This window comes from Microcaecilia unicolor, chromosome 5, assembly GCF_901765095.1.
Source record: "Microcaecilia unicolor chromosome 5, aMicUni1.1, whole genome shotgun sequence".
Taxonomy (NCBI): domain Eukaryota; kingdom Metazoa; phylum Chordata; class Amphibia; order Gymnophiona; family Siphonopidae; genus Microcaecilia; species Microcaecilia unicolor.
In genome coordinates, this window is record NC_044035.1 from 252,734,824 (window position 1) to 252,759,535 (window position 24,712).

The 24,712-nt window shown below is 44.1% G+C and overlaps 1 protein-coding gene across 1 annotated transcript in view; it reads left to right on the forward strand.

The window, feature by feature from the left end:
* The window catches only part of FSTL1 (follistatin like 1), a 121,110-nt gene extending 97,642 nt beyond the window's left edge, over positions 1-23,468 (forward strand). Inside the window, exons 8-12 of the mRNA XM_030205031.1 lie at positions 618-736; positions 3,338-3,450; positions 4,609-4,719; positions 19,167-19,243; positions 23,243-23,468. Of these exons, the coding sequence (XP_030060891.1) occupies positions 618-736; positions 3,338-3,450; positions 4,609-4,719; positions 19,167-19,243; positions 23,243-23,287 (465 nt within the window). The 3' untranslated portion in view covers positions 23,288-23,468. The remainder of the gene's footprint in view (positions 1-617; positions 737-3,337; positions 3,451-4,608; positions 4,720-19,166; positions 19,244-23,242) is intronic.
* Positions 23,469-24,712: the final 1,244 nt, after the last annotated feature.

The following is a 24,712-nucleotide window of genomic DNA, read 5'->3' on the forward strand; positions in this document are numbered from 1 at the left end:
TGGGGGTGCTCAAACACAGCACCCACAGAGTCGGCTCCAGTGATGGGGGTTGCCATTTGCATGATAGTTTCTTGGCAGACTAGTAGCAGGGTGGTTTGCCATTGCCTTACCCAAAGTGATGGTACTTTATTAATAACAATCAGGGCTGCAGATAACGGGGGTGGGGCAAGATTCCCCAGGCCTGGCCTCCAAGAAGGGCCAGTGATCAAGAGACTGCTCCTCCAGCCACAGGTCCTTCTTCCTGCCGCTTCTTGCCTATGTGGAAACAGGAAGTTACTTCACAGGAGGTGGGACGCTGCAGGAAGAAGGGCCTGTGGCCAGCAGAGCAGTGTCTCATTTGCTACTGCAGGAGGGGGGCATCAGTGGCGGGGGTGATGGAGGGGCAGCAATGGGGCCCTGTTCCCCTGGGCTCAGCTTTGTCTCTCTGCAACCTTGATAACAATAGAGACTTTCATTCAGACAAGATACCAATATTCAAAAAAGCATAGCACTCAACTTCTGCAGCATGCTGCTTTGCAAAGAGGAGGATTTCTAGTTTGGTTCAAATCCAATCAGATGCAAGTTCTTTCTGCAGATGCATGCTCCAGTCCTCATATGTTTTTCTTCCTCCCTTAAAGAGCTATGATAATGGAGATTCTCGCCTGGACTCTGGTGAATTCCTGAAATTTGTGGAGCAAAACGAAACAGTCATTAACATCACCACTTATGTGGACCAGGAGACCAACAAACTACTCAGGTAAAGCAGAGGCTTAGAAGTGACAGGGAGGAGTTCCTTCATTCTTTGATGTGTGTAGCAGAGGGTCTCCCATTTTCCTCATTTACAAGGAGACATTCCCCATGAGAAGTTGCAGGAAAGCCCCCCCCCCCCCCTCACCACATACCTCCAATGTGTAAAAAATAGCTACTATTCCTCCAAAGCTGGATTCTGGAACACAGAGATTTTTAAGAGTCGGGGTGTAGTCATGGGCTGGGCCGCCCCTCAAGATAGGGGAATGCATTAGAAACTGGTTGAGAGACAGACAACAGAGAATAAGGTCAAAGGAGTGATGAGTTGAGTGAAGGATCTGTCCTAAGACTGGTTCCAGTCAGTATCTTTGTCAATGATATTGCAAAAGGGTAGGGTGGCAATTCTAGAAGTGGGCGCCTTCTTGTAGGTGCCTTGATGCCATGCAAAGATCATGCATTCTATAACAGCGTCTGGGTACCCAGATTCCATTATAGAATATTAGCATAACCTGGTATTGGCATGCCTTACATTTACCTGCCTGAAGTTATACCAGCCATATATCTGGCATAAATGTGGGCACCTAAATGTGATAACGGTATTCCATAACTTACAATATTCTGTAAGCACAACTTGGCTCCTCATCAATGGCTCTCCCTTTCTCCATCGATACGTATGCCCCCCTTGCATTTCCACATGATAGCACTTATTTGCATCCTTATAGAGTAGCACTTAAGGCACTAACTCGCATGATTGCTATTTTGTTGTCACACATACGCACACTAAGAGGTGCACAACTTTGGATGATCAGTTATAGAATTGCCCTTTTACCACCTAATTCTCTAAACTTGGGTGCACAATTTTGCGACTAGCACACAAAATTGCACAAGCAAGTTATAGAATAGCACCTAACTTACCCCCTGTTTACAAAGTCAATTATTGGCACTGATTGGCTCATTAATTAATTTGCGGTTATGCACACTGATTTGCGTGAGCAACTCTAGTCGCCATATGTAGAATCTGGGAGTTAGTGCCTAATTCTATAGCACATAACAGCAAAGGAGGCATTAACATGGGATGGGCTTGGGCGTGTCAGGCACTTACGTACTAAGGTTATAGAGAACTGTCAGTTACACACGCAACTGACAGTATTTAGGCACGAGCATTTACACCAGTCCACTGTTCCCTGTAAGCTGAGCAGGAGTCCTCCAACTGTATTGCTGCCAGTAAGGGGTAGTGCTTCAATACTGTGTTTTAAATTGCTAGGGACAGGAAGGTTCTCTGGAATCCTGCACCTCACTATTGAAAATGTGATAGTGAAACAGCACCCCCTACTGGCAGGAATGTAGGTGGAGGACTCCCGCTCAGCTTAAAGGGAATACTGCACCAGCCTTTGACATGGTATAAATGCTTGTGCATAAAGTTAGGCATTCAAATACCAACTTACACTAATATTCTGTAATGACTTCAATGCCCAGCTTTGCCTTTACAGAATACTAGCTTAGCGTTCAATTTTTTTTCCACCTAACTTTAGGCCCCCTTTCTTGAATCTATCCCGTAGTGGGTAAAGTTTATCTTTTTGCACCCCTGAGGGTTAGACAGAATGAAAAGTGATCTAACAAAAATTTAAGAAATGGTCAAGCATTTGACATGTAAGGTTCATTACAAAACAATATGCAGAATCATGTGTTTGAGATGCAGAAATCCAAGCAAGAGGTGCACGAAGGGGTGGAGACAGCAGGAGATACTGATGGTGTGCCAGCCACAAGTGAATGCTCCGGATATTTATGTCGTATGACTTCAAGATAGCAACAGTGTAATATAGCAGTAGCCAAGCTCAAAGGGATGGTAGAGTACATAGGATGAGTAGAAAAAAAGAAAGTAATACCACTGTACAGGTCATTGGTGAGCCCTTATAAGGAGAACTAGTCCAGTTCTGAAGGCTATACCTCCAAATAAATATAGACAGGGTCTTCACGTAAAATCTTATGATATAAAACTTAAGGACCTAATATATTCATCTTAGAGCTGAAGAGAAACATTCAAACATCTGAGAAAGATAAAAATACTTTAAGCCAGAGATCACAGTATGAGGCTCTAAATGTAAATGCAACGTAATATACAAAAATATGTCTTCATGGAAATAAGGGTGGTGGATCCATGGATGGGAAAGACAAAAAACAGTAAAAGAGCTGAAAGCTTGGGAAAGGCGCAGAGAATCCCTAGTTGTGAAGGCAAAGTTCTATGGCATTGCACAGCACCAGAGAAATTGAGCAGATTCAGGGGTCCTGATCTGGCCTCATATTCTCTGTTTCTGTGTTCCTATGTTCAAATCTCACTACTTCTTAACATGGAGCTGTGTTCTCCCTTCTATCATCTTCAGTGATGATTATGGCCCTGGTGTTGTCATGTGGTGTTGGGAGAACAGACATTTTTGCTGCCAATATACAGCATACCAAGTCAGTCATTGCTTAGTCACAGATCAGGCTCACATCCAACTCATTGGTTTGTTTTAGAACCTTTTTTTATTTTTATTTTTATTTAATGGCTTTTTTCTACATGTGTCAGCACAACTGAGTGTGTGTGTGTGTGACAGTGATGTTGTCGTTTCAGGGGACTCTGTGTTGATGCTCTCATTGAGCTCTCTGACGAGAATGCTGACTGGAAGCTGAACTTCAACGAGTTTCTGAAGTGCTTAAGCCCTTCATTCAATCCTCCTGAGAAAAGTATGTGCTGCAGACATCTAACAAATCCTTCTGCGTATTAGCATTCATGCTTCTTGGCAGTAATTTGAGCTGCTCTAGTGTGAAAATAACCCTAAGGATGTAGTGGCATAAATTCCACCCAGGCAACCCTAGCAATGCAGAAAGGGCCGGGGAAAGAGGGGCCCACATATAGCTACTCCCATATCTTCTGAGGTGGACGGACCCCCTCCTCTGGGGGCCTTTTTGATATTTTACTTAGAGGCTCCTTATACTATAAGGATATATTTCCTCTGTCACAGACAGCAATCTCTTGCTTCCTCAGATATGATTGATCGGTCTCTGGTGACATTTCTGAAATGACTGATCAATGATCCATTTCTGTAAGTACATGAGTGATCACTCTGATCTGTGATTTGTTTTCTCACATCATTTATCACTGATAGTCCAGTTGCTCGAACACATTTTTTCAAACACAGATGATCACTTTGTAATCTGTTTCTTCAGATGCTTTCTTGATCATTCTTTTAAGAATGCTTCCTCAGACAAACTGGTCCTTTGTCAGTGATTGTTTCCTTAAGCCTATGAGTTCTCTTTGATAATCTGTTTCCTGAATAACATGATTGATCACTCTGATCATCAGGACTGGATTTAAGCAGGGCCAGCTGCCTCTATTGCCAAATTTTGATAGGCACTGGAGCACCTCTGCCGCTGCCATGTATTGATGGGAGCCTACTGCTACCACATTGCTGTTCCAGAAAGTGACAAGCCACAGCAGCAGCTCCTATTTAGAGATAACTTTAGCATGGGCTTGAGTGGTGTCACCTGCAGATAGGCCCTATGGGATCAGTTCTGCCCCATTTTGCCTATGGGGACTCCATATAAGGGCAAAAGTGGCATCCTATGGTGTGTAAGGCTCAAAGCAAAGATATTTCAGTTATTAATCTGGGCGGCAGTTGAAAAGGAAAAAACTGTGAGAGAGGGAAACATTTTTGGAAGCTTTTTCATTTTTTAGTAAAATAAGGTTTTTTGTGTGTTTTATTTTGGTAGAAAACAAATATATATCCATATGATTTATTTTCTAAGGAATTGATTGTTCTATTATCTGTTCCCTCAGCGACATAATTGATCATTTACTAATATGTTTCTGCCATTGACATGCTTTTGGTCTTCCTTTCCCAGAGTGTGCCTTGGAGGATGAAAGCTATGAGGATGGAGCAGAGACCCAAGTGGAATGCAATCGTTGTGTCTGTGCTTGTGGAAATTGGGTCTGCACCACCATGACATGTGATGGTAGGTTCACCCCCCCCCCCCCCCCAACAACCTCACCTCCTCAAACTGACTTTGCTACCTAGGACTTTGTGACTATGTAGCTATGTGTGCTCTGTTGTTTTCCGTTTTCTTTGTGTACTTTTTAGTCATTTCCGTCTACCAAATGATCGCCCTTCTGACTGGCCTCTGGAAATTATTGTGCATACAAAAAACTCAACGTGCCCTTCATAATTCATTTTCACTGTGCAGAAACTGAAAACAAAGAATAAGGGAAGGGGAATGGGACTTGATATACAGCCTTTCTGTGGCATTTTGCAACTACATTCAAAGCAGTTTACATATATACAGGTACTTATTTTGTACCTGGGGCAATGGAGGGTTAACTGACTTGCCCACAGTCACAAGGAGCTGCAGTGGGAATTGAACCCAGTTCCCCAGGCTCAAAGTCCACTGCACTAACCACTAGGCTACTCCTCCACTCAAGAGAATTATGTAAGAAAACTGAGCAAACTGGACTTCTGTGGAACTGGCACACAGGCACATGTGTCGATGCAATTCTGACATCTCATTTCAATCATGGAATTTTCTGAACATATTATCCTTATTTCATTATTCCACTGATCCTTGCAAATGAATCCATAATAAAGACATCAAAATCCAAAATTGCTGGTGTACCCTTTAGTTCCCTCCCCTTAATTTATTTACATTCAGATAGATGAAGATGGCTGTTTCTTGTCCACTAAACTACATCAGAAATCCCAGGACACCATGAGGCATATTTTCAAAGCACTTAGCCTTCCAAAGTTCCATAGGTTTCTATGGAACTTTGGAAGGCTAAGTGCTTTGAAAATGAGCCCCCATGCCTCTCATCTTACTGTTATGTCCATTATGAAGGCAAGTCTATAACAGTGTGGTTATAGTTAGGCATGTAGAGGGCACCTTTGTGTGTCTATCCTTTAAAGGAAAATAGGTGCGGTCAGCACTTAGCGGTTAACTGGTTATATTACACGATATAGCTGGTTATCCATTAATATTGAGCATATTGATGGCTAAGTTTGATGGCCAAATCAGGACACTAAAATAGCAGGCCTATCTTTGGCCGGTTTATACTTGACCGGCCAGCTCTGAATAGTCAATGCCGGTTACCGGAAATGACCCGGCACTGAATAGCCGGTCTCACCACTGACCGTGGGAGTTAGCCAGGCTGCCTATCCCAGTCTGAATACCAGCCCCATAGTATTCTATAAGTTATGCGCATAACTGTATGTGTCCTGCCCATGCTGCACCCATGTGTACACCTGTTAAATATGCACCATGTAAAATATGTGCATATTTACAGATTAAGGAGAAAACCAAAGAAAATCCCACAAGTCACGGCCGGCTCAACCTATAGACCAGGTGAGGCACTGGCCCAGGGTGCCAGTGATAAAGAACGCCAAAATCCCAGTCTCCCTTCCCTCTTCCCTTCCCTCTGTCCCTCTGCGTATAGTTCAGTAACCACAGGATAGGAGGGAAGGAAGAAAGAAGGAGAGATGCAGAATTGGGATTTTGGACTTGAGAGGAGGAGATACTGGATCACCTGCAGGGGGAAGAGAACGGAAAGAAAAATACCGGATTGTGGGTTGGGGTGGGGGAGCACTGATACAAAAATTGACTCAGGGCACCACAGTCCCTTGAGCCGGTCTTGCCACAAGGCAGGAAACACAGTGGGAGTGACCAAACAGATGACGCAGGTGATCCAATACAAGAAGTACTTTATTATACAATGGCACACAGATCTCAGATGATTGAAAACATACAGGTCTCAGAGTTCTTGTTGTGTAAAATAGAATACCGGAAGTAAACCAAAGATTCAGAGGCTTGATGAAAACTCTTGTGGCTCCAAGGAGTTTTCATCGAGCTTCAGAATTTTTGGTTTAGTTTCCATATTCTGTTTTAGATAGCAAGAACACTACATCTGATTTATAATACAAGAAGATCTCAATAGCCTGTACTGACTTTTGATGAAAGCTACATTGCCGAAACACAGCCCATATCGAGTCCGGATACTATTTGCCATCAGAGACCTGTATGTTATCAACCATCTGAGATCTGTGTTCCGTTATATAATGAAGTACTTCTTGTATTAGATCACCCAGTTCATCTGTTTGGGCATTCTCACTGTGCTGTTTCTTCCCACATTTACAGAATAGCACTTAAGTGGATTTTTGGCATTTACGTAAGCCGCATTGAGCCTGCCATGAGTGAGAAAGCGCGAGGTACAAATGTAACAAAAATACGTGCATACACACACATACGTGTGTGTTTATTAGTATTTAATCATGTATGCATAATTCCTGCATAAATGTTAGCCTCCAGTTTGCAGAGCTGCCCCCTAAGGGCTAGATTCTATCCCTCTTGTTTACTAAGCCGCGCTAGCGGCTGCCGGATGCTATTGCCAATACAGCTCATTCATGTTGAATGGGCTGTGTCGACATTGCCACTTGTCTTAGTAAACAGGGGGTTGTATATGGCACCAAAACAATCAGCACTGAAAAAGGCTGTATCCTATAAGCTGTGCTTATATTTAGGCCTGGTTTATAGAATAGCGCTTATGCCCGGGAAGCGCGCCTAACTTTTGTACCAACTGAAACATGGTGCAAATGTATGCGTATCCTGGTTACTCTATAACAATACTCGTTAATTTTAGGAATGCCCCCATTCCTCTCATGAGCCTCCCATTTCCGTGCCCCCTTTTTCATATTGGCACATAAATTGTAGGCTCTAATCCCACGCCTAAATTTACTACTACTACTACTACTACTACTTAACATTTCTAGAGCGCTACTAGGGTTACGCAGCGCTGTACAAATTAACAATTAAGGACGGTCCCTGCTCGGAAGAGCTTACAATCTAAAGGACGAAATGTCAAGTTGGGGTAGATAAGTTTTCTGAGAAGAGGTGTAGTGATTAGGAGCCGAAGGCGACATTGAAAAGGTGGGCTTTGAGCATTGATTTGAAGATGGTAGGGAGGGGGCACGGCGTATGGGCTCAGGGAGTGTGTTCCAGGCATGGGGTGAGGCGAGATAGAAGGGACGGAGCCTGGAGTTGGAGGTGGTGGAGAAGGGTACTGAAAGGAGGGATTTGTCTTGAGAGCGGAGGTTACGGGTAGGGACGTAAGGGGAGATGAGGGTAGAGAGGTACGGAGGGGCCGCAGATCGAGTGCAATTGTAGGTGAGTAAGAGAAGCTTGAACTGTATGCGGTATCTGATTGGGAGCCAGTGAAGTGACTTGAGGAGAGGGGTGATATGAGTATATCGGTTAAGGCGGAAGATAAGACGTGCGGCAGAGTTCTGGATGGACTGAAGGGGGAGTAGATGGCTACGTGGGAGGCCGGTCAGGAGTAGGTTGCAGTAGTCAAGGCGAGAGGTAATGAGAGAGTGGATGATAGTTCGGGTGGTGTGCTCGGAGAGGAAGGGGCGAATTTTGCTGATGTTATAGAGGAAGAAGCGACAGGTCTTGGCTATCTGCTGGATGTGCGCAGAAAAGGAGAGGGAGGAGTCGAAGATGACACCGAGGTTGCGGGCAGATGAGACGGGGACGATGAGGGTGTTCTCAACTGAGATAGAGAGTGAAGGGAGAGGGAAAGTGGGTTTGGGTGGGAAGACAATAAGTTCAGTCTTAGACATATTCAGTTTCAGGTGGCGGTTGGACATCCAGGCAGCAATGTCGGATAAGCAGGCCGAGACTTTGGCCTGGGTATCCGCAGTGATTTCTGGTGTGGAGAGATAAAGCTGGGTGTCGTCGGCATAAAGATGATAGTGGAAACCATGAGAAGAAATCAGGGAGCCTAAGGAAGAGGTGTAGATTGAAAAAAGAAGGGGCCCAAGGACAGATCCCTGAGGAACTCCAACAGAGAGCGGGATAGGGGAGGAGGACGAACCATGAGAATGTACTCTGAAGGTACGATGGGAGAGATAAGAGGAGAACCAGGAGAGGACAGAGCCCTGGAACCCAAGGGAGGACAGTATGTCAAGAAGTAGGTTGTGATTGACAGTGTCAAAAGCGGCGGATAGGTCGAGGAGGATGAGGATGGAGTAGTGACCTTTGGATTTGGCGAGGAATAGGTCATTGCAGACTTAAGATAGTGCCGTTTCTGTTGAGTGTAGGGGGCGAAAGCCGGATTGGAGCGGATCGAGGATGGCATGAGAGGAGAGAAAATCAATACAGCGGCTGTGAACAGCGCGTTCAAGTATCTTGGAGAGGAAGGGTAGGAGGGAAATGGGGCGGTAGTTGGAGGGACAGGTAGGGTCAAGTGATGGTTTTTTGAGGAGTGGAGTGACCACAGCATGCTTGAAGGTGTCCGGGACAGATGCAGTGGAGAGAGAGAGGTTAAGTATATGACAGATGGTGGGGGTGATGGTAGGAGTGATGGTGTTGAGTAGGTTAGTGGGGATGGGGTCAGAGGAACAAGTGGTGGCTTTCGAGGAGGAGAGGAGATGGGCGATTTCCTCTTCGGTGATAGCAGGAAAGGAGGAGAAGGAGGCCTGGGTAGGTTGGATGAGAGAGTGAGATATAGGCTGAAGAGGAGGAGAGGGAGTAGTGGTGAATTCGAGGTTGATCTTCTGGACCTTGTCACGGAAGTAGTGGGCCAGAGATTGAGGAGAGAGTGAAGGGGGGGTGGGAGCAGAGGGCACTTTGAGGAGGGAGTTGAGGGTGGCGAATAGACGACGAGGGTTAGAGCTAAGGGAATTGGTCAATTGGATATAATAGTCCTGCTTAGCGAGGAATAGGGAGGATTGGAAGGAGGATAGCATGAATTTGAAGTGAATGAAGTCAGTAAGGGTGCGAGATTTCCTCCAGAGGCGTTCAGCCGAACGGGCGCAGGAGCGAAGGTATCGGGTGCAAGGGGTCAGCCAGGGCTGGGGATTGGTACGTCTTGTGGGCCGGGAGGTGGACGGTGCAAGGGTGTCTAGAGCAGAGGAAAGAGTGGCATTGTAAGTGGAGACAGCTTTGTCAACGGATGTGGAGGACAAGATGGAAGGGAGGAGATCAGAGATAGTAGAGGATAAGGTGGAGGGGTCAACAGCCTGGAGATTTCTGGACGTAGTAGTTAGTGTTGGGCGAGAGTGAGGGGGAGGGTGCTGAAGTGTGAATGTGATAAGGTGGTGGTCGGAGAGAGGAAGAGGTGAAACGCAGAAAGTGGAGGGTGAGCAAGTAGAAGAGAGGACGAGATCAAGACAGTGGCCAGATTTGTGAGTAGGGGTGGTGGGGCTCAGTTGGAGGTTGAAGGAGGAGGTAAGAGTGAGGAACTGAGCAACATATGAATCGGAAGGGTTATCAGTGTGGATGTTGAAGTCACCGAGAATGAGGGATGGGGATGAGGGCTCAAGAAAGACGGAGAGCCAGGCATCGAAGCCGGTAAGGAAGGATGGGGGGGATTTATCAGGGGGGCGGTAAATGACTGCAACTCTGAGTGGCAGTGGGTGGAATAGACGGATGGAGTGAACTTCAAAGGATGAGAAGCTGTGAGACTGAGGTAGGTGGAGAGGTTGGAAACTGCAGGCGGGCGAAAGTAGTAGTCCGATGCCGCCACCGCGGCCTACTGGGCGGGGCGAATGGGAGAAAAGATAACCTCCGTGGCATAGGGCTGCAATTGAGGCAGAGTTGTCCGGGGTGAGCCAGGTTTCAGTTAGGGCGAGCAGATGAAGGGAATGGGAGATGAAGAGATCGTGGGTGAAGGGAAGTTTGTTGCAGATTGAGTGGGCGTTCCACAGGGCACACGAGAAGGGGAGGGAGGAGGGGGGGAGGAGGGGAATAGGGATGAGATTGGAGATATCGCGGGATCGTTTGCATAGATGAGATGAGGACGAGGACAGGTGTGGGGGACCTGGGTTGGGATTGATGTCACCCGCGGATAGCAGGAGAAGGAGCAAGAGAGTACGGAGAAGGGTGGGTGAGGAAGGGCGACGAAGGCGATGAAGACGGGATGCGCTTAGGAGGAAAGGGGAAGGGTTCATGGCAGGAAGGAGGTGTTGAAGGTTGAGAGCTAGGAAGGAGGAGGAAGACAGTAGGGATGGAGAGGTGGTGGGGGACAGGGGTAGGTAGGGGAGGGCGGAAGAGGACAGGGATGGGTAGTGAGATCGTGTGGAAGACAGCGGTGAGAGGGGGAAAAGATTAGGGAGGGACAGGGCAAGGAATAGGATGTGAATGGGGGCCATGGGTAGTGACTGAGGTGTTCAAAGGGAAGGTAGGTGGGCTGGGAGACAGGCAGGTGATGGTAAGCAGTCGGGCAGGAGAGTGATGAGCTGGTAGGAGGATGGGCTGGGAGGCAGGCGGGTTTCAGGGTGGGTGGTAGACAGTCAGGTGATTGGTGGTAAGTCAATGATTGGCTAGTAGTCAGGTGATTGATGGTAAGTCAATGATTGGCTAGTAGTCAGGTTGAGTGGCAGGCTGGAGTGGTTTGAAGCAGGAGCTGGCGGACTAGGACAAGCTGATGCAGACAGACTGGAACAGGCTGGGACAAGCTGAAGCAGACGGACTGGAACAGGCTGTATCAGGCAGACTGGAGTAAGCTGGCTGAAGGAGAGGGCCTGGAGTAAGGGAGTAGCTGGAGCAGGCAGGCTGTAACACGCTGGATCAAGTAGACTGGAACAGGTTGAGGCAGATGGATTGGAACAAGCAGGGAAACATAAAAATATGATGGCAGATAAAGTCTAAATGGCTCATCCAGTCTGCCCATCCTCTGTAACCCCTAACATTTCCTTTTCCTAAGCAATCCCACATGCTTAGCCCATGCCTTTTTAAATTCTGACACAGTCCTTGACTCCACAACCTGCACTGGGAGGCCATTCCATGTTTCTACCACCCTTTCTGTGAAATAATACTTTCTTAGATTATTCCTAAACCTATTCCCTCTTAACTTCATCGTATGCCCCTTCGTTCCAGAGCTTTCCATCAGTTGAAAAAGGCTCACTTCCTATACATTAATGCCCTTAAGATATTTAAACGTCTCTATCATATCTCCTCTCTCCCTCCTCTCTTCCAGCGTATACATGTTCATAAGCCTGTCCCTACATTTTTTGTGTTCAAGACCACTTACTAATTTTGTAACCGCCCTCTGGACCGACTCAATCCTGTTTATATCTTTTTGAATATCAATTAAATCTAATTAGTGCCCATAGTTGCTTGTTAAAATGCCAATTATTGGCGCTAATGAGCTCGTTATTCAATTAAATTACGTGTGCAAATTGTGTTGACTTTTATAGAATTAGAGGGTATATGTTTAAAGTTATATCTATTTACCTTATTTTGATTACTAAATTATGTTGGAATGTATTGTATTTTAACATGCATTGCCTGTCAGCAATCTTTTCTCTGCTATTACTCTGTGACCTCTGATGTGAATTACTTAGAGAGGTCACAGCTATGCAACTTCCTGTGGGGGTTAGACACAGCACATGGAGCACATGGAGCTCATGATCTCTCCTAACCTGAGAGGATCTATGGTGGTGTGAGCATCCATTACCATCTAAGCACATGGAAGGAGCTGATAATACAAATGTATAGTAATATGTATATATAAGCCTGTCTGATTATAATCTAACTACAAACTGTGAGTAAACAGATGTTTTGTTACTTCAACTTTAAAGTGACTCAGCAGTGAATTATTCAGGGGTGAATGAGAGAGAGATGAAGAAAGAAATTAACATTTCTAAAGCTGAAGCTGTGTGTACTAAAATCTGCTAATTATTTACTATAAATAATCCAACAAAAGGGTTATGGGCCCAGGGCCCAGGAATTGAAAAAGAAGAGAAATATTACCAGGCAGAAAAAAAGGCCACATTTTTCTCTTAAGTTTTAAAGGAAAGATTCAGTCTGTCTCTCTCTCCCCCCACACAGCAGACAGAAGGCTAAGAAAATGGCTGAGGGAAGAAATTCACCATTGTTCTATTCTCTCAAGGTGCCTAAATTAACTGAGTTTAATTATCAGCAGTGGGAACTAAGATTCATATGTCTCCTTCGAGCAAAAAGATTAGATATATGCTTAGACCAAGACAGAACAGCTGAAAATATGGCTGAATGGGACAATGCAAACTATTATGTGAAGTGCATGCTTTTGGAAGCTCTCTCAGAGAAACAAGCCATATTAGTGGAGGGAAAAGATACACCAAAGGACATTTTATATAAACTGAGAACTATGTATGCAACTACATATGCAAAGCAGCAACCAATTTGGTTAGCAGAGTAGAATGAAACCAAATTAAGGGATAAAAGTAAATGTAATGATCACATTATGCATCTTATGTCTTCATTTCAAAAGCTAGAACTTTCTGGAATTCCCATGTGTGATGCATTGAAAAGAGCATTTCTTTTTACCTCACTATCAAAGAAGTTTGATGTTTTTAGGTCTGTAAATGAGGCCATTGAAGGGCAATCTTTTGAACAGGCAACATCAAAACTAAGGCAGGAATGCATAATAAATGATTCTGAGGAGATGTGTTCTCAAAGCAAGTCAGAGAGAAATGAAACAAATTTCTTGGCAAAGAACAGAGGAAGGCGGAGCTATGGGAAAACTCCACCCAAGGGCAAGCTGATTTGCTACTTATGTGGAAAGGAGGGACATGTATCTAAATGGTGTAAGGAAACACAAAACACTCCCTCTAGCTCACCTAAGCCAATGGAACTAAAGAATTTTCAAACCAGGAAATGTATGAAGGACAAAGATAAACACAAGGGCTTTCTAATGGCAGAAAAATCTTTGACTATGGTAAATAATAATTCAAATGAAAGTACTTGGATTTTGGATTCAGGGAGCACATGCCATTTAACCAATTGTAAGGATTTCTTTCAGGAAATGTGTCCAGAGGAAGGTATTCTTAAAACTGCAAACGCAGGGACTGCTAAGATCCAAGCAAAAGGTATTGGATTCTTAAAATGCAAAGTGTCTAATGAAGTTAAAGAAATTCCTGTAAGTGATGTCTTGTATATTCCCCAAGCAGTTTGCAATATGCTTAGTGTATCTACATTAGATAAGAAGGGATTTGTGATTCATTTTGAAAACAGTAAGTGCACAATCTCTAAAAATGATGAAGTGTATGCTGAAGCTTTTATGCATAATGATGTTTATAAGCTGAACATTTCAGGTGAAGCCTCACATATGGCGCAAGTAAGGAAGAATGATGGTAAATGTAGTCTGGAAATCTGGCACCGCCGCCTGGGACATCGTGATTCTAAGGTGATCCAGGATCTTTACAGTAAGCAACAAGCCACTGGCATTCAGATAAGTGCAGATACTGGTAAAATGGAGAAATGCATAGACTGTGTTACTCAAAAAGGTGTGAGACCCTCATTTCCTGCATACACAGGAAATAGGAGTAATAAAGTGCTGGACTTAATACACAGTGACTTATGTGGACCGTTTAATATCCCATCATTGGGAAATAACAGATTTGTGCTAATATTCTTGGATGATTTCTCTAGATATTGTGTGGCCTATTTGCTGAAAGAGAAAAGTCAAGTCACAGACATGCTGAAGAAATACGTAGCCATGGTGAGCAATAAATTTGAAAGAAAACCAAAGGTTCTTCAGACCGACAATGGTGGTGAGTTCACTTCACAAAGCATGCGCACATTTCTAGAACAAGAAGGCATTCAACATATCACAACAGTAGCTTATACACCAGAGCAAAATTCTGTTGCAGAGAGAAAATTTAGGTCACTTGTGGAAATGACCAGATGTATGCTGTCAGATAGCAATCTCCCTAAAAGACTATGGGGGGAAGCCATTCTCACAGCAGTGTACCTACAAAACAGAATGCCAACTAAAGGCGCTGAGCGCACACCACATGAGACATGGCATGGTAGGAAGCCAAACCTGTCACACATAAGAACATTTGGAAGTACAGCATATGCTCATGTACCAAAGCAAAGAAGGCATAAGCTGGATTCCACAACAGAAAGGGGCATTTTAGTTGGCTATGCTCCAGGACACAAAGGATATAGAATTTTGAATCTGAAAACTGGCATTGTTGGCATAAGACATGTTACATATTTTGATGAAAACAAAAGGGTTGATAAAGGCTGGATTATCCCAGATGAGCCTTATCATCCAGAATATGAAACTAGAACCATAATAGACATGCCAGTGTATATAAATGCCATACCAAGGCAGATGTCTGAAAGCAACTCACCTGTATCTAACGAGGAACAGGCAGAGGAAGCAGACACAGAAAGAATCATTGAAGAAGACAGTACAGTTGGAGAAGGGGAATCAATTGGAGAAGAACTCTCAGATTTAGAGGATGCGGAAAGGTCAGACCAACCTGTTGTCAGACGCTCATCCAGGGAAAACAAAGGTGTTCCACCCCCAAGACTGTCTTACCTAACAAAGTCAGCAGAAGCTCAAGAGCCCTTAACATGGGATGAGATTGAGAAAATGTCAGCAGAAGAAGCTGCTGAATGGCGTAAAGCTGCACAAGAAGAAATTGATGCATTGGATAAAAATAATACTTGGATTCTTACAAAATTACCTCCTGGCAAGAAAGCTATAGGATGCAAATGGGTATTCAAGTTAAAAAGGAATGCACAAGGAAAAGTGGAAAGGTATAAAGCCAGATTAGTGGCAAAGGGATATCTTCAAAAATATGGAGAAGATTTTGATGAAGTGTTTGCACCTGTAGTGAAACACACGACAATAAGAACACTTCTGAGCATTGCAGTCTCAAAAGGCATGCAAGTCAACCACATTGATGTGAAAACAGCGTTTCTTCACGGAGATATAACTGAGGACTTGTACATGGAACAGCCAACAGGTTTCATAAATACAAAACAAAGACAGCTAGTGTGTAAATTAAACAAAGGTCTTTATGGATTAAAGCAAAGTGCAAAATGTTGGAATGATAAATTGCATGAAATATTGACAAATTTAGGATTTAAGCAAGGTGAAGCAGATAAATGTTTGTACACTAGGTGCACAAATGGACAATATGCATACATTTTAGCTTTTGTTGATGATCTGCTCATTGCAAGCAAAAGTGAGCAAGAGTACAAGGACATTGTAAAGTGTTTAAACCTCAATGTTGAGATAAAAGAACTTGGTAATGTGTCATACTATCTTGGTATAGAAATTGAGAAACAAAATGATGGTTCTTATCTTCTAAGCCAGAAGCAGAAAATAAATGAGCTTATTGAAAGTTTAGGTATGCAAGATGCCCAAGTTGTAAGCACTCCCATGATCACTGATTTTCTGAAGGATGAAACAGTAAGAGAACCTTTACCAGATAACATCCAATATAGATCAGCCATAGGTAAGCTTTTATATCTAGCTACCACATACAGGGCTGATATAGCAAATGCAGTAGGAATTTTGAGCAGAAGGGTCAGCTCACCTACCAAATCAGATTGGACTGCAGTTAAAAGGATGGTAAGGTATTTAAAGGGTACCATTGATTGTAAATTAAAGATTTCAGCCAATAGTAATCCAAAACTAATATGTTACTGTGATTCAGATTGGGCAGGGGATCATTCTGATTATAAATCCACAAGTGGATATGTGTTTATGTATGGAAATGTACAAATTTCATGGGCCAGTCATAAACAAAGTATTGTGAGTTTGTCTTCTACAGAAGCTGAATACGTGGCCGTATCGGAAGCGTGCAGAGAACTGATGTGGATTGAAAAACTTTTGCTGGATTTCGGAATAGCTGAACAGAGACCAATCCAGATAATGGAAGATAATCAGAGCTGCATCCGACTGTCACAGAATGACAAGGTTCAGTCACGCACCAAGCACATCGCAACGAAATACCACAACGTGCGAGAGTTGGCGAAAGAAGGGGTCATCAGTCTACACTATTGTCACACCAGTGAGATGACAGCTGACATCATGACCAAACCGTTACCCAGAGAACATTTTGTGAATCTGCGTATAAAGCTTGGACTTTGTATGAATAAATAATTGCATGACAGTTATGCATGAGAAGGGGTTTGTTGGAATGTATTGTATTTTAACATGCATTGCCTGTCAGCAATCTTTTCTCTGCTATTACTCTGTGACCTCTGATGTGAATTACTTAGAGAGGTCACAGCTATGCAACTTCCTGTGGGGGTTAGACACAGCACATGGAGCACATGGAGCTCATGATCTCTCCTAACCTGAGAGGATCTATGGTGGTGTGAGCATCCATTACCATCTAAGCACATGGAAGGAGCTGATAATACAAATGTATAGTAATATGTATATATAAGCCTGTCTGATTATAATCTAACTACAAACTGTGAGTAAACAGATGTTTTGTTACTTCAACTTTAAAGTGACTCAGCAGTGAATTATTCAGGGGTGAATGAGAGAGAGATGAAGAAAGAAATTAACATTTCTAAAGCTGAAGCTGTGTGTACTAAAATCTGCTAATTATTTACTATAAATAATCCAACAAATTACAGGGTAAATATTCATCTGGCGATGGTGAGTGTTTTTTGTTTTTAGCCGCTGCCAGCTTTATACCCTGATATTCAATGCTGGACCATGTCCAGTCACTGGTTTTGAATATCTGGGTATGTGCGGCTGGCCGGGACTTATCTGGTTAAGGCCAATATTCAACCTTACTTGGATAAGTGAAACCGGACAAAGCTAGGCCTGTGTTTTATGCAGACCAATTTGTCCGGTTATCTTATAGTGCTGAATATCGGCCCTGAATTGCATAATCGCTGACTCCATCTCTAGACTTCCCACAACATACCCAGTTTCAGTTTAGACGATTAGAAGTAATACTCAGCGCCACTATCTGATTAATTGCTGCTGAATATTGGACGATAGCCCTGCACAGGTGATTTAATTGGGCAGGAGCTTCTCCTGCCAGGCTATGGAGATGGTTTTCAAAGCATTTAGACTTAAAAATCTCTATAGGTTACTATGGAACTTTGTAAGTCTAAGTGCTTTGAAAATACATCTCCATATCACCTTGAATATTGACCCTTATATGTTCAGTGGCTGAATTTTGCTGCTGAATGTAAAACTTCATCATGCTCTTACAAACCGTATTGCTTTGCTGGGTGGATAAATTTGGCTATTCTACAAATAAAACAGCTATAGAAGAGCTATAATTATTGATTTTGTTTGGGTTTTTTTATTTTTGTTTATGCTCAGGCCAAACAGATGTACATGTGCTCTGGAGCTCTACTACTACTTATCATTTCTATAGCGCTACAAGGCATAAGCAGCGCTGTACACCATACATGAAAAGACCATCCCTGCTTAAAGAGCTCACAATCTAAATAGGACAGACAGATAGAACAAGTAAGAGGTAAGGGAATTAAAGAGGTGGGGGGGATAAAAGGTACAGGGCAAGTGAGTAGTGGTTAGGAGTCAAAAGCAGCATCAAAGAGGTGGGCTTTTAGCATGGATTTGAAGACGGCCAAAGACGGGGCTAGACGTACAGGTTCGGGAAGTCTATTCCAGGCGTGAGGTGCATTAAGATAAAAGGAACGGAGTCTGGAATTAGCAGTAGAGGAGAAGGGGACAGACAAGAGAGATTTATCCATAGAATGGAGTACCCGAGGGGGGGGCGTATGGAGAGATAAGAGTGGAGAGGTACTGGGGAGCGGTAGAGTGATTGTACTTATAGGTCAGTAAGAGAAGTTTGAATTGAATGCGGAAACGGATAGGGAGCCAGTGAAGTGACTTGAGGAGAGGGCTAATGTGAGCATAGCGACTCTGGCAAAAAATGAATCGTGCAGCAGAGTTTTGGACTGATTGAAGAGGAGAGAGATGGCTAAGTGGGAGGCTGGTGAGAAGCAGGTTGCAATCATCTAGGCGAGAGGTGATAAGAGTGTGGATAAGCTCTACACTCTGATCCTATGTTCTGGGTGGAAAATGCATTCAATTAATTTCATTCAAGTATTTTTACAATGCTTAGACCTAAGCAGTTTACAATTTCATTTTACAGGTACTTGGACTGTCCCTAGTGGGCTCACAATCTAAGTAGTACATTGTGACTCGCCCAGGGTTGCACAGAGCTTGCAGAGGGAATTGAACCTGGTTCTCCAGGATCTCAACCCACTGCTGACCATCAGGCAGCAGTGGGAATTGAACCCAGTTCCCCAGGTCTGCAAACCACTACACTAACCATTAGGCCACTCCTCCACTCCATTAATGAAGATCATGGTCCTAAGCAATGGTGTAAAGTTCCACCCTAGTAGTCTCTGTGGTTTAGGAGGGTTCAGAGAAGGAGAGGACCCATGATTATCTGATCCTGTATCTTCTCAGGTGGATCCTTCCTGTTCTGGGGCCCCTTCTGATATTTTGTTTGCTGACCCTTAATATAAACTGGACTGGGGCAAGGCCAGTGTATAATAATCAAAGATAACACTGCAAGAAGAGAAGGCAGGAGGCACAAAAGAGATGTAAACTAGGGTGATTCTGCAAGGATCCCTGCCAGTGCTGCATCTGACTAGAAGCGCGTTATCTAAATGTTGGCTTTTCATTACAGGGAAGAAGAGAGAACCCACAGAAGAAATGACTGAGGAGGAGCTGAGCAGATACGTACAGGAACTGCAGAAGCACCAGGTTTTAAAGGGGTTTCATTAACCCTCTTTTTCTGTGTCTTTTCCCGACACCCCACATTAGCCCTCATTCTGATGGCAGTCAAAGAGAAGTCATCTCCAAAACCATCTGTGTTAGAGCGGCTGCTTGCCCTCATCCCTACCAGTTGCCCTCGGGGAATGTTCTATTTATTTGCTCAAAATACTGTTACTGGAATAAAAGGTCATTGGGCATTAATATGCAGTCCAAACAATAGTGCAGTATAACCAGTGTCAATATTACAGTAAACTAATACTAGACAAAAAGTGACACTTCAAAAGGTGGCTCAATGGCTGTAGAAATTTTTTTGTAAATGAAGAGAATCCCTCAGAAACCTGTGAGACGTGAGGTCCGACAGGTTTCTGAGGGATTTGCTTCATTTACAAAAAACTTTCTACAGCCATTGATCCACCTTTTGAAGTGTCACTTTTTGTCTAGCATTAATATACAGACCTGCTTCCCATTTGAAAACTGCCACAGGTATAAGGTACCCAGGGACTCTTTTTGCAGGAAAATTTCCCTGGAAAATAATGCACGTAGGACTTTATTTACTAAAGTGCGCTAAGCAGTTAACACTAGAAATAGTGCGCTCTCATGGGCAGATGATTGAAAGCACTGCGGTGTTCCAAACAGCGCCCTAAAAATAGCACTGGAACAGTGGCTTTACAGCCCCTATCATCAGAGATAATAGCATGCAAATTTAAGCACGATATTCACTCTGATTATAGGGTAAAAGTGCGGGTGGATTGTGCCTGAGCATGCGCTCGGGCACAATCCTCCCGCACTTGTCTGACAGGTCTAGGCTGTCAAAAGCCCAGACCTGTCAAACACAGGGGCTGAAGGTCCATGGGACCACCAGACCTCCAAGTACCCCCACCCCGAGTCAAGCGACATGGGGGACTGGAGGACTGGCAGACCTCCCGACCCCCCCACCCTGACACACGTTTGGGGGGGGCTGGAGATCCAGTGGGTCTCCAGCCCCCATAACCCCCCCTGGCATCCCCTCCCATGAAAGGAGTCCTGGTGGCCCAGTGGGCCACGAATCAATCCTCTCCCCAGCCCACCCCTGGTGGTCTTAGTGGCCCTTCCCCACCCCCCTATCTTTATTGGAGGAAGGAGGTGGCCTCCCTCCTCTTCCATTGGCGCCGCTTCAAAAATGGTGGCACCTGGCCCTGCCAGTGCATCCTGGGATGCGCTTGGCAGGGCTTCACACCATATACCTCCCCAGAACGTCCCCCCACCCCCATGACTTCTCGCAGCAGCCCTGCAGTATTACACGTGTACCGTGAGCTGCCACTGCCTTATGTGGATCCCATTGAAATTAGCCCCAATATTCACAGCCAGTGCCCGAACATGGCCTGGCACTGAATATCTGGGGCTAATTCTGCTCACAGCTGTCAGCATTTAAAAAAAAAAAAAACCCTGACTTCTGCAGGCTGAATATCTACCTCATAGATACTAATAACTGGAATTAACAGTAAAATGATATATCTTAACGGTAGCCCACATTAGTAACTAGTGGTGTTCCTTGGTCGACTGCCACCCAGGACTGATCACCGCTGCGCACCCTCCCGGTGCATCATATCGCCTCCCTGCCGCCCCCCCCCCCCCAAGTGCATCACATCGCATGGCCTCACCTCTCTCCCTGGTGCATCGCCTCCAACCCCCTCCCCCGTGCATTGCTGTTACCTCCTAGGGGTGCTGGGAGAAGCCGCGTGGCTGTCAGCTCCACCGGTTCCCAGCCTCGGAACAGGACATAACATCAGAAGGAGCAAGGAACCGGCAGAACCACAGCCGCACCCTGCAACCCCCTTCATACTCCCGGGGCGGACCGCCCCCACCACCCCGCCCTCGGCACTTCACTGTTAGTAACTATGCCCCTCAGTGTCACTTCCTGTCCTGCATATCCATTTCCTGAACAGCAAGTGATCATCTGATAAGATTGTAGTTATCAACGTGGGCTGCTGTTAAGGAAGTTGTCAATTTGGCCTTCCATTAAGGGGCATAGTTATGAACATGGGCAACCGTTAAGATGGGTTATTTTACCAAAAGTAGGGTTACCATATTTGCGGAGATAAAAAAAAAGAGGGCATAAAAATAGAAATATTTAAACCAGTCTAACCCCCCCCCCCCCCCCCAAACCACTGGTACTTTTTTAAACAGCAGTTCTTCGCTGGCAGTGAGCTAGGACTGACACATACTGCTTGCACCAGCCTCACAGACTTATTGAAAATGAAAAGGTAAACCAGAAGGGGAGGGGAGAAGAGAGAGAGCAGCCAGCTGTCTGGGATGGGAGGGAGAGATTCCATACCAACAGTACATGTGTGTGTGTATATATGAGCGGGCGGGGGAGGGAGAGCTAGAGAGAAAATCAGGCAGATGGGCAGGAGGGAGGGAATTAAGAGAGAACTGTGAGGGGGGAGGGAAGAAATTGAGAGAGAACCACAGAAGGGGTGGGAGGGAATTGAGAGAGAAAGTCGGTTGGGTGGGAGGGGGAGGAAATTAAGAGAGAACCGTGAGGAGGAGTGGAGGGGAGAGGGACAGAGGGATGGGTCAACATGCAGCCCTGAAAATAATTCATCTTAATGGTAGCCCATGTTGATAACTTCCTCTCAAAATGGGACCCTGTGCTAAAATAGCACATGTTTTGGTAAAACAACCCATCTTAATGGTAGCCTACATGGATAACTTCCTCCCTTAGCCATATTATTTAACTTAGTAGTTATTAGTTAACTAGGTCTCATTGCATAAAATGGAACCGTGCTAAAATAGCAATAGTTAATGGTAAAAGAACACATCTTAGAGGATGTTATCAATGTGAGTTACCAGTAAGATGGATTATTTTATCACAAACTTGTACTATTTTAGCACAAGTCCCATTTTATGCAATCAGACCTAGTTACTAATTACCCCCGTTAACAGTAAAATAACAAATCTTAACAACAGCCCACTTTGATAACTTCCTCCCATGTGAAGATAAGTACAGCATTTGGACAGCTGTATTTTTTTCTGTACAGTCTTACACCCTGAACAGCTAAGTGAAAGTCATAATAGGGTAATGTCAAGACACTCTTCAATTCATCTTTATAAGACAGACAGATAGGGAAGAGTCAGGAACAACATTTAACAGAAGAAAGCCATGGGTTTTTCTGCAAGTCAGAACAAAGGACAGAAGGTCTTCAGCAACTAGATTGCGCTTGGAGTAAAAGGGATGCTGTGCTCCTGTGAAGAGTAAGCAGGAAGATTCTGCATGCATTTTGTGTACATTTTAGTCACGTTTGATGTGACTTCAGCTCTCGGCTGGTTTCTTCATTCTAGACAATTACAATTGAATGACCCCTGACGCAGGCGCTTCGCTCTGAAACACAGCCCGTGTTGGGTCAATGGTACAAGATTTATGTCCAAGACGTATGATGTGCAATTAAGGTTTGTCTCGCTTGTGAAGGCTCCTGGTACTTTTTTTGCTGTTTGCAACTAGAGCAACAAAGAGGCCTCCAGAACTGGAACGATGGTACAGTCTTTATTGAAAATGACCCGACACGGGCCGTGTTTCAGCGCTCACCAGCACCTGCCTCAGGGGTCGAGATGAATGTATCTTACTTACAGTCCCAGAATAAGTGTACCGAGTGCTTCGTGTCGAAGTTCAAAAAGAACCGCAAGCTCACACATTCCTGGTCAATGCAAAGTAAAATAAAACTAAGACTAAGAACACCAGTGTATATTTGCAACTAGAGCATCATGATAAAGACATTTTCCTTGCACTTGGCAGCTTCTTCAAAACTAAAACCTCATTTGTGTTGTGCAATGGGAGCTATGGGGACTTAACCTTTGATCTGGCCTGCATCTACTTTGGGTCTTCTCTCGTAATAAGCAGGAAACTGAATGAGCTTAGGCTTGAACTCAATCTGACTTTTGCAGCTTGATTTATTAGAATTGCACAACCCTAGCATTTCACTAACATTTGTTGTTGACTTACATCTGCAGGAGACAGCTGAGAAGACCAAGAGACTAAATACTAAAGAGATCTAGGCCAGCAGGACTCTTGGAAGAGGAGCATCAGGAGAATGCCTGTTCCTTTTCCCATCAATGCTGAGATGACTAGGGTTTGCTGTCACCAAATCACAAATATTTACAATGTATAGCAATGAGTTTTGTTTTGTTCTTTTTTTTTTTTTTTTTTGTTTTGTTTTGTAATAGAAAAGAAGGTATGTAGAAACAGGCTTTAGCAAAAGCGTGTATACAGTGTTTAAAGAATTCTGCATTCAGTGTTATGTTACGTTAATGGGAGTCTGAAAATAGGAAAGGGGCTGCTTATGGAATGTTCTGGGATAGAGTTTCTGGATCCTGTGAAAGACAGTATGCTGGCTGTTATCATGGACCAATTTGTGTTTTGAGTGGCATGTGGATTCCTCTCACCAGTATTAGTAAACCACCTTAAATCAGTCTACCTTAAAAGCACTAACAGTGCCAGTTCAGCTACTGTATATGGGACAGATGATATTGTTAAGTATGGGTTATATGGGATGAAAGTGAATCCTTGGAGGAGGTGAAGCACTTTATATTGGTAGATGTCTGCAGGAGTAGCAGGCATCAGAAAAGACTAAAAAGTCAGGTCACATGTGTCCTGTTGAAGATCAACTGTAATCAGCTTCTCAGAGGTCTAGAAGAGAGGAGTGGTCTTCTCTTGCTCCTCTATCAAGCAGGGATGCACCAGATGAACTGATCCCCCTAAACAATTATTTGGGGATGGATCAGTGACCTCTATCAGTCTTGTTCCACTTTGCAATCTCCTACAGCTTATACAAATGATTATGGGCTGAGACACACTGTCTTTCCTGCCAAGCTCAACTAAGATCTCCTTTGACATTTCACAAAGGTGCTAAGGTCCAATAGGACACAAGATCCTTTTCTTTAATGACTGATATTTTAACATATTTATGCTTTTGTACTTGTAGGTAGCGGTAGGCTTTTTAATTGTTATTTAAGCAGTTTTAATCCAACATGGTATGTGTGAATCAATCCACATTTAATATGTAATTAAAAAAATGCAAAAAAAACTGTAAACATTTTCCCCTCATTCTATGATCTTGTGCACACATTTTTGTGCTTAGCTCGTAAAATTGCACATGCAGGTTATAGAATACTGCCAGTTACTTATGGGGTCCTTTTACAAAGGCGTACTGAAAAATGGCTTGTGGTAGTGTGGGCGCGGGTTTGGGGCACGCACTGATCTATTTTTTAACGCACCTGTAAAAAAGGCCTCTTTTTTGGGGGCCGAAAATGGATGTGCGGCAAAATCAAAATTGCTATGTGTCCATTTTGGGTCTGAGGCCTTACCGCCAGCCATAGACCTAGCGGTAAAGAATCTGGGCAGTGATAACCTATGCATGTCAAATGCCATTTGACGTGCGTCCGTTACAAATGCCAGAAAATAAAAAATATTTTCCAGACGCT